General features: G+C 42.7%; 1 protein-coding gene across 4 annotated transcripts in view; it reads right to left on the bottom strand.

Moving 5' to 3' along the window:
- RECK (reversion inducing cysteine rich protein with kazal motifs) overlaps positions 1-12,615 on the bottom strand; it is a 71,095-nt gene that overhangs the window by 29,228 nt on the left and 29,252 nt on the right. For all 4 annotated transcript variants that reach the window (XR_006416885.1, XM_044452850.1, XM_044452861.1 and 1 more), the window contains exons 7-11: positions 12,106-12,139; positions 11,431-11,628; positions 10,115-10,382; positions 8,417-8,596; positions 1,678-1,890 (exon numbers count right to left, since the gene is read on the bottom strand). Coding sequence is in view for 3 of the 4 variants with exons in the window: in XM_044452850.1 (XP_044308785.1) it covers positions 1,678-1,890; positions 8,417-8,596; positions 10,115-10,382; positions 11,431-11,628; positions 12,106-12,139 (893 nt within the window). In the remaining variant the exon portion in view is untranslated. The remainder of the gene's footprint in view (positions 1-1,677; positions 1,891-8,416; positions 8,597-10,114; positions 10,383-11,430; positions 11,629-12,105; positions 12,140-12,615) is intronic.

Raw genomic sequence — 12,615 nt, 5'->3', positions numbered from 1 at the left:
GTGGGAAAGTAATATTAAGAGAGAGGAAAAGGGGAACAAGATGGTATCAAGTTGAGAAAGTTCCTGCTACCAGATTTCTAAACTGTTAGAAATATTTGTGCAAATTTAAATGCCAGAAGTATATAGAGGGCCAACTGGTACAAATTTAGAGGCTTGGCAGTAAAAGGATCGTTTTGCACAATTTAAGTAACTGCTCTGAAAGCTGAGGAGCCAATATAATTCCTTTTTGGACTTGCTGAAGACTCAGAGGAGTGTTGAATAGAAGGACAGTGACATATTAGTTCAACACTTAAAAGAGAGCCTATTACCATGCTAAATGGGAAAGCTTTGGCTGTTGGGCAGTATAGAAATTAAATAAATAAATATTGGCCCCTCTTCTCCTACTTCTCCCGCTTCTTCCTTTCTCTTAGTATTCTTGCTCCTTGACATGTACACAAATTTGCCTATATACAATCTTGTCTTGTCAATTTCCTTGTATGTTCCCTACTGCACTTTGAGTGACATTAACAAGAACACCTACAAGAAAAGAAAACACATATTGGACACCTGAAAGTACACTTGTGAAAGATGTTCAAAAATAAACTGACATGTGAACACAGTCTAGGGGTGCCATGCATATTATTAATCCTAATAATGGTACTATACATTTGTACAATATAGTATGATCTTTTATCTGGCCTTTATTATTTCATAAGTATGTTTGCAAGCTCCCCAAATTAATGAATTTGCTAGCTCGGCTGGGACAATATCACAACACACTAAGCATCTTGGGATTCTGCAACCAATAGTTACAAGCTATAGAACATAATTAGTGAACTATGCCATACCACTTTTATTTGAATGTGGAGTCTCACCAAACCTATGATCATGAGGCCAGGGAAATCCTACTTTTCCTATACTTAGTAGGACCGGGCATTCACAAGGATGTAATGTGTTGAGATTTCTCCAACTTGACACAGCTCCTTATTTCAGGATCTTCTGCAGTCCCTGACCTAATCCAGCAAGACAAGCTGAGGGAAAAACATTCACTGAGCAAAAGCCCATCCAGCCTCTTTTTTCATATACTGCAAGGCATCTCTTTAATCCATGTGACTGTCTACAGCCATATTCCTACCCACAGTCAAATAAGCCATGTGAAAATGCATGAAACATAATGGACATTCAGAGGATTAGTTTCCCAGTTTCCCCTTCAACTATGTTTCTTTGGGGCTGTTGCAGACTGCACAATTCTTTCAACAAAGGCTACACAGCTCCTTGTGGTGCTGGCCACTCCATAACTCCTCTAAATAAATAACATAAAAATGTTATGCAGCTCTGATGCTCAGGTAATGGACCCACCAACTGTTTGTCAATGAAGTTCAAATTGTAGTTTCTGATTCTGCTATTGACTGTGATTTGTCAGTTCAGACACCACACCATAATATAGTTAATTTCTCAACCACAAGGTCTGGCATGATGAAATTGATACTAAGAGGATTTTCAGCTCAGCTTTTGGATCAAATAGACATGCAAATATTTTCGATACTAGAAAACAGGAGGCAATGCAATACGGTTACATTATTGCTTCTTTCATTATTTAAATAAGATGTTTTAGTAGATTACAAATTAATATTTTCTTTCTACATGCATTTTACACATAGAAAAGCTACTACAGTTGAAAATTAAACAATTGCTTACTTGCAAATAATACTTCCTCTAGATTTACTGTGACAAGGTTTAATCTGCAGTGAACAAGCAATTGCCTTCCACATTTCTGGTTGGCATGTTTTAATATCAAGAACAGGAATATTTATAAATGGCATCTTGATGCTTCCCTTCTCCCAAAGTTTTATGTCATTCATAGCTCCTTGATCTGATTGGGCATTACAGCTCCTGAAGAGTTCAGTTGGCCTTCAAGGGAAAATGCGATATGGGATTATACAGAAGGGATGAAAAACTGTTTTTGAATGTAACATTGATATCTGTACATTTATAGATATATTATGCAAAACAGAGCAAAACATTCTGTGAAATGAGTTACAAGAATGAAACTATTGTAATGCTAACAATTTTTAGAAAAGAGCACCGAATCACATTAGATTCAATAATACAAATGTATTGGTGAAGGCTGAGAATCAAAACTAAGAATATCTACTTCAGAACTATCTGAGCAGGAACACAGACAGTTATTGAGGAGGCTGTACTAACTAGAAGTTTAATACAAAAAAAAGAAAAAATTAAGTATGAAAGAAATATTCAATAGAAATAATTAATTCCAATAAAATAGACATAAAATTCAACTCAAGGATAAGCACAGTGATACTCCTCAAAGTTGAAAAGGAACTAAGGTTGAAAAGGAACTAAGCAGGAAGACTGGAAAACACTCCCTTTGAGCATGCATGCTAGGGGAGGGCAGGTGGGCTCTGAAACTTCTCAATTCTAGAAAATTCCAAGAGAAGCTCTGCACAGGTGCAGGGCACATACTGTATGTTTGATATAGAGATGGCACAACAAAGAAACTGATTGTAAAGAAAGGAGGAAATTATTGACAAAGGGTGGAATATAGTTAGAAGATCAACATAATAAATACATTAAATAAATGCACAATAAAACATAAGAATATAAAAACATATTTATGCACAATAAAAACATAAGAGTTCTTCGCGGGCCCTGTCCTTGCCCCTCCCCCGCCGGCGTGGGTGGCAGCCCTCGCCGGATTGGGGGCGGGACACAGGGAGGGCCGCAGGATTAACTTGCCGGCCATGGCTCAGTCGGAGCCGGGACAGACCGTGCACCACCACTGTAGACACTGACCCACTCGCTGACGACGACGCTGCCCCGATGGACAGATGGCGACCACCGCGGGACCGGGATGCTGCCAGCCTGCAGGCCCTCCATCCTGCCGGCGAGTTATCCGCAGGCCCTGCCCTTGCCCCTCCCCCGCCAGCGTGGGTGGCAGCTGCACCGGCTTGGGGGCGGGGCACAGGGAGGGGCTGTGGGATTAACTCGCCGACCGTGGCCCAAGGGCGACGGCCCAAGGGCGTTGCCGCCGTTTGGGGCCGTGAAGGGGCTGGGTTGGCCAGGTACTCTACGCGCGTGCGTGCGTGTTTTGTAATTGGGTGGGTTGGAGGGTTTTAATTGTATTTTAATCGTATTTTATTGGGCTGTTTCAATGGATTCACATCTGGCTGCTACTACGGGGTTGCCTGGGGAACGCGTGGGCGCCACCATTGGGGTGGTGTTGGGCAATGGTCGATATAGCGTTGGGGTTTTAACATGTCAGCATAGAAGGAGGGACAGAAAGCTGACACCAGTTCCCCCTTCTGGTTATTCCCCCAACTGGAAGGTTCTGGGTATGCTTATAAACTGCCCATCGGGCCTGACGGTGCTGCTGCTTAATGCCAGGTCGGTCCATAACAAAATATCCCTCAACCACGAGTTAACTGTAGATGAGGGGGCCGACCTGGCTTGCATTATAGAAACCTGGGCGGGAGAGGAGAGGGATGTATCCCTCTCTCAACTGTGCCCGCCCGGGTATCTGGCCCAGCACCAGTCATGCCCGGAGGGGAGGGGAGGGGGGTCGCTTTAATCTATCAAGCTTCTATTTCCCTTGTGGGGCTTCCTGTTCTCTGAAGGTCTAGAGTGCTTATACCTGGTGTTGGGCGACCAAGACGACTGGGGATTCTGCACCCTTCTGCCCATCTGCCCATACACCCTTCTGCCCATCAAACTCTCTGCCTGAGTTGACGGAGATAGTTTCGGACCTGGTGTTGAAGACCCCCAGGATGTTGGTCCTGGGGGATTTCAATCTCCATGCCGAGACTGTTCTGACCGAAGCGGCTCAGGACTTCATGGCCTCCATGACGGCCATGGGGCTGTCTCAACATGTCATAGGCCCGACCCATTAACGTGGACACACGCTGGACCTGGTTTTCTCGACGGGGCAGGAAGAGGGTGATCTGAGAGTGAGGAATTTGTGTCTGACTCCCTTGTCATGGTCAGATCACTGTAAGGGGTGGACCCTATTGTGTTGGTCTGCCCTCACAGCCGGATGGCTCTGGATGGATTCCTGAAGGCTCTGGGGTATTTTCCGGTTGATAAAGCTGGCGCTCCTGTTGATGCTCTGGTTGAACTGTGGAATGAACTGTGGAATGGGGAAATGGTCAGAGCGATTGACACAATCACCCCTAAGCGTCCTCTCCTGCCAAGCAGAGCCCGTTCATCCCCATGGTACACATCTGAACTACAGGCGATGAAGCGGGTTGGGAGACGTCTAAAGCGAAGGTGGAGGAAATCACGGGATGAATCTGACCGGACATGCCTATGAGTTCATTATCGAGCCTATGCTGTGGCGGTGAGGGCGGCGAAGAAGAAATTCTTCTCCACTACCATTGCTTCCTTACAGTGCTGTCCAGCAGAAGTCTTTCAAGTGGTACATGGGCTGATACATCTAGGCCCTAAGAAAGATCCTGTACCACCTTCGATGGCCCGCTGTGACGACTTTGCCCAGCACTTTAAGGAGAAAATTGCTCAGATTTGTCACGAGCTGGACTCCACAAGTGATTCAGATCCTTTAGGGGAGGTGCCAATGACTCCGTCTGGTCAGATATTAATGGATGCATTTCAGTTATTGCGGCCTGATGATGTGGACAAGGTGCTTGGACAAGTATGTCCCACCACCTGCTTCCTTGACCCTTGCCCATCGTGGCTGCTGACCAAAGCCGAACACAGGATTGGTGCCTGGATCCTGGAGGTCATTAACGCCTCTCTGAGGGACAGCCAGGTACCTGCCCCTTTAAAGGAGGTGGTAATCAGGCCTTTCCTAAAGAAGGCGTCCCTGGATCCAGAGAAGGCTGCCAATTATAGACCGGTGGCCAACATCCCATTTTTGGGCAAGGTGTTGGAACGGGTGGTGGCAGGACAACTCCAACCACTCTTGGATGAAAATGATTATCTAGACCCATTTCAGTCCACCTTCAGACCCGGGTATGGTACTGTATCTGCCTTGGTCACACTGTATGATGATCTGTGCAGGGAGAGAGATAGGGGGAATGCGTCCCTGTTGGTCCTCCTGGACCTCTCAGCAGCTTTCGATACCATCGACCATGGTATCCTTCTGGGTAGGCTGGCGGGGGGATTGGGAGTAGGAGGCACTGCTTGGCAGTGGTTCCGCTCCTACCTCGACGGCCAATTCCAGAAGGTGGTGCTGGGGGACCTTGGCTCTGCGCCATGGCATTTATGCCATGGAGTACTGCAGGGTTCCATTTTGTCCCCCTTGCTATTTAATATCTACATGAAACCGCTGGGAGAGGTCATCAGGAGGTTTGGGCTGCAGAATCATCAGTATGTTGATGACACCCAGTTCTACCTCTCTTTTTCAACCGATCCAGGTGAGGCAGTGGCTATACTGAACCAGTGCCTGGCCGAGGTAATGGGCTAGATGAGGGCCAATAAACTGAAACTTAATCCAGACAAGACAGAGGTCCTGTTGGTGAGTGGATCGAGCTCCTGGGTAGGTGACTTGGACCTTGCTCTGAATGAGGTTGCACTCCCTCTAAAGGACAGGGACCGCAGCTAGGAAGGGCTCCTCAACTCAGAGCTGTCCCTGGAAGCTCAAGTGACTGCGGTGGCAAGGAACGCTTTCCTTCAGCTTCGGTTAATCCATCAGCTGCGTCCCTACCTGGAGGACGATTGCCTAGCAACAGTGACACATGCATTGGTTACTTCCCAGTTGGATTTCTGTAACGCGCTCTACGTGAGGCTGCCCTTGAAGACAGTCCGGATACTTCAGATGGTGCAAAATAGAGCAGCCAGGTTGCTGACAGGGACTGGGTGTTACTCTCAAATAACCCCAGTCCTCTATCAACTTCACTGGCTTCCCATTGAAGTCTGGGCTCAATTCAAGGTGCTGGTTATTACCTATAAAAGCCCTTAACGGCTTGGGACCTGGATACCTAAAGGAACTCCTTCTTCCATATTTGCCCTCCTGCCCCCCGAGATCGGCAGCAGAGGTCCTCCTCTGGGAACCCTCCATGAAAGATATTAGGAGGCAAAGTACCCAGAGTAGGGCTTTCTCTGCAGTGGCACCCCGCCTATGGAATGCGCTCCCCAGAGAGGTCCGCCTGGCGCCGTTGTTATTTGTTTTTCGGCGCCAGGTTAAGACCTTTTTATTTCAGCAATATTTTAATAACTTTTAATATTGGTTTATATATGTTTTTAACTGCAGCCAGTGTGGATCTGTAATTCATTTGTGTTATGTTTTATATTATTTATGTAAGCCGTCCTGAGGCCTTCGCGACAGGATGGCATATAAATATTCTAAATAAATAAAATAAATAAAAATAAGAATAATCAGATAGAAAGGAAAAGGACAGAGCCAACATTAAACAAGTAGACAGCATGGCTTTCAAACACATATATTTGGCAAAGGGAGAAGATCAATATGCTTTATTATCTTGATGGCTAGTGGAAACACAGGATCAGAATGTTTTTTAAAAGTTTAATAATTCTAAGTATCATGTAATGTTTAGAAGTGAAGGATCAAGGGTTTTATTCAAAATACTAATGATTTACTTTAAGTCCACTGGGAAGAGACAACAATTTAAATAATGGGGTATCATTATACCAGAATAGAAGGGAATATAATCTGTCATTTAGTGAAGCATACATTATTAAGTGGTGTAATCTGCAATCTGAATAATTTTTATTTTTGTATTAATCTTGTTTTTATTTAGGTAAAAACAATTGCACTAATGTAACATAGTCCCTGCAAAACTAAAAGAAACATAATCAGAAATGATGGCATAATATGAAAAGCACATAAAGCATTATGCAAACATCATCACATTTTGATGTGTATGTGGAATTCTCAATCACAAGAAATATCACAGAATGCATAAAGAGTTAAGAGGCTCTGAAGCAGAACAACAACACCCAAGAAAGTTTTTCAGCATTGCTTTTAAACCACACTTGAGGGAAAAAGCCCTATAACTCCCACAAGCCCAAGGAAATGTATTGTTGCCCATTGCTAGTCACGAAGTCATGTCCCATTGCGACTCCATGGACAGCATTCCTCCAGGTCTTCCTGTCCTCCACCATCCCCGAGAGTTCACCTAAGCTCACGCCGAATGCTTCAGTGACTCCATCTAGCCACCTCATTCTCTGCCATCCCCTTCTTCTTTTGCCATCTATTGTTCCCAGCATTAGGCTCTTCTCCAGGGAGTCCTTCCTTCTCATTAGGTGGCCAAAGTATTTGAGTTTCATCTTCAGCCTAGTGCTTTTCCCTACTTTCTTCAATTTAAGCCTAAATTTTGCAACAAGAAACTCATGATCTGAGCCACAGTCAGCTCCTGGTCTAGTTTTTAGTGACTGTATAGAGCTTCTCCATCTTTGGCTGCAGAGCACATTGTCAATCTGATTTCTATACTGACCATCTGGCAATGTTCATGTGTAGAGTTGTCTCTTGGGTTGTTGGAAAAGAATGTTTGCTATGACCAGCATGTTCTCTTGACAATATTCTGCCAGCCCTTGCCCTGCTTCCTTTTGTACTCCAAGGCCAAACTTGCCTGTTATTCCAGTTATCTTCTGGCTTCCTACTTTAGCACTCCAATCCCCCATGATAATAAGGACATCATTTTTGGGTGTTAATTCTAGAAGGTGTTGTAGGCCTTCACAGAACCGGTCAACTTCAGCCTCTGCAGCATCAGTGGTTGGGGCACAGACTTGGACTACTGTGATGCTGAATCTTTTGCCTTGGATTTAAATTGAGATCATTCCATCATTTTGGAGATTGTATCCCAGTATTGCTTTTCCTACTCTTTTATTGACTATGAAGGCTACTCCATTTCTTCTGAGGGATTCTTGCCTGCAGTAGTATACCTGATGGTCATCTGAATTAAATTCACCCATTCCTGTCCATTTTAGTTCACTGATTCCTAAGATGTTGATGTTCAGTCTTGTCATGTCTTGTTTGACCTCGTCCAGCTTGCCTTGATTCATAGATCTTACATTCCAGATATATCTGCAACTGAGTGTCCTTTTGGCTTTGACCCATTCACTTCTTTATTCCTGGTGCTACTAGTACTTGCCCACTGCTTTTCCCCAGTAACACACTGGACACCTTCTGACCTGAGGGGCTCACTGTCTGGTGTCGTATCTTTTGCCTTTTGCTACTGTCCATTGGGTTTTCATGGCAAGGATACTGGTGGATTGCCATTTCCTTTTCCAGTGGATCACATTGTGCCAGAGCTCTCTGCTATGACCTGTCCATCATGGGTGGCCCTGCACGGCATAGCTCATAGCTTCATTGAGCTACACAAGCCCCTTCGCTACAAGGCAGTGATACATGAAGGGAAGGAAACATATTAGCTCCTATTAATTATACATTTCACTCAAAGACAATACATGGTGTGTAAAATATTGAGTACGCCTTTCCTACCTGTTATTAAAATTAGTGCAGTAAGTAAGATTTCTACATCCCAGCTGACAAGGTTCACGTACATCTGCTAAACAGGTCAACATGGAAACTTCGACTGGGTTATACTCACAAAAACGATCAAATTCTTGCCAGCTCTGCGTATTGCCCCAGCTGCTGCTATAAAGTTTAGTGCATAAATCTCTAGGGAGAAACATACAGAAAGTAATAATTATAATGGAATTTTTAAAAGTTTAGGTAACTGTATTTAGGACACAACTCATAAGATACAGTACCCAAAAGGCAGTTTTCCTATATTAAGAGAACATGTGCAGATTACAGAAGATGATTAATGAAGGAATGTGTGGAGCCTTTTAACACATGACGTGTGTGGAAAATCATGTACAAAAGTTGAAGAGGATTTAAAATATGGTTAGCCAAAAGGGGCTCTCAGGAATCTTTAACACACTTCAGAGTTCAGTTCCCTGAATACAGGAAGCCTTCTAAGTAAAAGTGCTTAGATATATACTATTTTCTTGTTCTATGAGGCAATACATAAATGAAAAATCCCGTTACAAATGTGTCCTAGGTTACTGAACGTAGATGATGGTAATTTGAATCTTGTTGCAGAAAGGAAGTCACTATGCACTGCAACCCGAACACCAGATCACAAGTTGGGAGAGGTTGAGAAGATGGAAGAATTAACACCCATATGATGTTTAATGGGTGGTATGCAGAATATTGGCAATTTTAATGTTAACTTGCAGGGGATAATTAACTTTACTAATGTTTTATATACCACATATAGCAATGTATAAGAGAACCCTTGAAACCAAAAATAGCAAAGCTAAAACTGGGGGTTGTCTAATATGCCTGACACATATAAACAGTTCAAAATACTGACCTCATCTTATACACGAGTCACCTTATATGTTGACATATACGAGTATTTTTCTGAAACATACTTCCTGGTTGCTTGTTTCACACATTATTACTATATATACTAGTGTAGAAGACAACACTTGAAATTGAAAATAGCAAGGCATAAGTTGGGGGTAATCTTATATGACCAACTTATATCAAACACTAGGAAAATAGTCCAAAATATCAACCTCACCTTATATGCAAGTTGCCTTATATACTGGCATATACAGAATTTATTTATTTAAAGTATTTATATGCTGTCCTGCTGCGAAAGCCTCAGGATGGCTCACATAGATAGAATACAATAAAATATAACATAGAATTCAGTTCCATAATAGAGAAGACATGGAATGTACTGTTTTACATTTTGTTTATCATAGATTTATAATTTTGATTTTAAACAATCTTTAAAAGGTGAATTTAGGAACTACAAATCAAGTTCTTTTACATATGCTTTCAACCTGTATGAAATAAGGAAAAGGATGTGTAATATCATTATCCTAAAAGAAATCTTCTATTTGATTTATGGATGGCTCACTTCACACAAGACCATGGGTAAGAGCCAAGGCATACTCTCCATGCACAACGCTCCATGTTCACCTGCACTATATATCCATCGACTCCAGGAAGGGACCAAATGAAAGAACTTTCTAACAGCGAAAGCTGCACAAGCAAAACAAGCATACAAATCTGTGAGAAATATTCATTTCAATATTAATAAATAGGACAGCAGATGTGAAGAGAGATTTTCCTTGATAAGAGCCCAGAGGAGATGGAAAAACAGGGAAATATACTGACCTACATGTAGAAGTATTTGCCTTGGAACAGCAGTGCAACTTAGCACCATCCATGCCTGTTGAAGGGGGAGGATGTAGAGTAACTCCAGGGTGAACTGATCTTGAGCTCTCCAAGAAACATTGCCAGAGAGGATCCTGGGGAAGGGGCATTGTTTTACAGCTTTCAATAAGTCCATCCACAATTTCAAGTTCTGTTTTCATTGACATCAAAATCCTTTTACAAGCTGTTTGGCAAGCATAATCTTCGGCTCTGTCACAGCAGTACAAACCTAAATAGCAAAGCAAACATACATGCTGTTACCAAAATGTATTTATGTAACACTATCAAATAGTGACATTAAACATATCATGCAATTAAATAAAATCAATAGAAACAATTGTAGAAAGCACCCTTGTATCAAGTAAGACCCCTGATCTATCTAGCTCTGTCCTGTCTCCACTGATTGGCAGCAGTCCTCAAGGGACTTTCCTGGCCCAACCTCAAGATACCAGGGACTGAATCTGGGACATAGGCATGCAAAGCCTGTGCTCTACCACTTAGTTACAAACCTTCCCCAGAGAAACATAGAAACAGAGTGAGTCAGAAGGGGCCTCCCGGGCCAACTAGTCTGACCCCTGGTTCCAGCCGGCTCCACTCACGACATGCCCACCATGTGCATGTCTAGTCTATCCTTGAACACCCTCACCGACAGGGCCCCAACCACCTCCTGTGGAAGCACATTCCATACCATCGGGGTCCTAACTGTCAGGAAGTACTTCCTGGCATCAAAATTGGACCTTGGTTTCCTGAGCTTGGCTCCAATGGAGCACGTCCTGCCCTTCTCTGCAGGGGAGAACAGGTCCCTACCCACCTCCATGTGACATCCCCTCACATACCTGTAAGTCGCCAACAGGTCCCCTCTGAGTCTCTTCTCCAAGCTGAAAAGGCCCACTTCCCTCAGTCTCGCCGCATATGCAAACCAGCCACCAACCTTGTGGCCCTATGCTGCACTACTCTAACCTGGCTATATCATGGACAGGAGTATTTATTTCCTATAACTTTAAAAGCAGATATATAAAATTGTATAGATTTTTAAAACTGCGATCCATAATAAAGCTTGCTTCTACAACAGAAAAAGTTACTATAGAAGTGGACAATGTGCTGTTTGACCAAAACTCTCAGCATAAGCATTGGAGAGGGATGACAGTAGCTGCAGTCCAACAAGAGAGCCACCAGTGGTCATCTCTGCTCTATTGTAGACTTCCATATATTCACTGTTGATAGTTTGTACGTTAAACTTTATTTTTTCCCCCTTACTGTCTTATTTTTTTACTTACTGTCTGTTGAATTTCTCATTGGATAGGATTGTGTGTAGTTGTTCACACAATGAATTAACTGTGGGCTAACAGAGGCACAGTAATTTTCAACAGCTTTTATTTGGGAAGGACCTGGAGATGAGTCTGTTCGAAAGATTGCTTGGCAATATTCCCTGCAGTTTGTGTGATGAACAGCGTAACTGCAACAAACTGATCCCACTGGCAAGGTGAGGAAAGAAACAGAGGCAAGACAATAATTAGTGGTGAAAGAGAAATCAAAGTAAGCCTATGTTTTATATAAAATGGAGTGGGCTAATTGTCATGGGTCAAAGGCTGCATGGAAATTTGATGGTCAGGGGCAGTCCGCACACAAGCACCACACCCACCTCATGAGCCATCAACCATCCTGATGCCCACACAAATATTACTACAGATCACTAAGGTGGTCAGTTTGCCCTCATTACAGTAATTCTACTCCAATATAACCCTTTCTCTTGTAGTGCTACAGATATTGGGCAGTACTCTGGAGCACACTTGAGAGAGTGCATGTGTCTTATGGGCCAAGTTTTACCACTCTCTCTCTATATATCCAGCTGCTTATAAAATTGATGAAAACATCCCAAAAAGGAGGTAAATTAAAGGAATAAAACAAGGAAACTGTTAATTAAGAAGTAAGATTTTAAAAGGTAAACTTACTTTCATTTCTGTTTATGCAACTAAAAAGGGCATTCTAAAAACAAAAACAAAAACCATCATCAAAGCGTTAGTAATTTAGAAAAAACTGAAGAACACCTAGTATGGTGAAGAACAGAACCTAAAAACATTGGACCAACCCACATATTAAATTGTATGAAGAGTTAAAGCACTGTACAATTAGCAATGAAGAACATTTCCTAAAAATCTTTTGTACATCCAAAGGCTATAGTTAAGATTTTTTATCTTCCCAGGGGACAAAACAACAGTCCTTGTCTGTGAAAGGCCTAGTTTTCTCTGACTGTAAATTTAAGAGCTATATTTACAACTTTTGGCAACTACCACTAAAGTAAGAAACAATGCAACAGAAATGATAGCGATAAATCAGAGAAAAGAGGCATACAGTTTTCCATGAGAAAATAAAAGGACTCTCTTGAGAACTTTTTTTTGGTTTTGCTACATGCAAAGAATATCTTGAAATCCAGTGCTGAAACCTGAGTAACCTAAAACTAA

This window comes from Varanus komodoensis, unplaced genomic scaffold (assembly GCF_004798865.1).
Source record: "Varanus komodoensis strain SLA01 unplaced genomic scaffold, ASM479886v1 scaffold10, whole genome shotgun sequence".
In the NCBI taxonomy this organism is placed as follows: Eukaryota; Metazoa; Chordata; class Lepidosauria; order Squamata; family Varanidae; genus Varanus; species Varanus komodoensis.
Note: the sequence above shows the minus strand (reverse complement) of the source record. Positions and strands in the feature narration are given on the sequence as shown.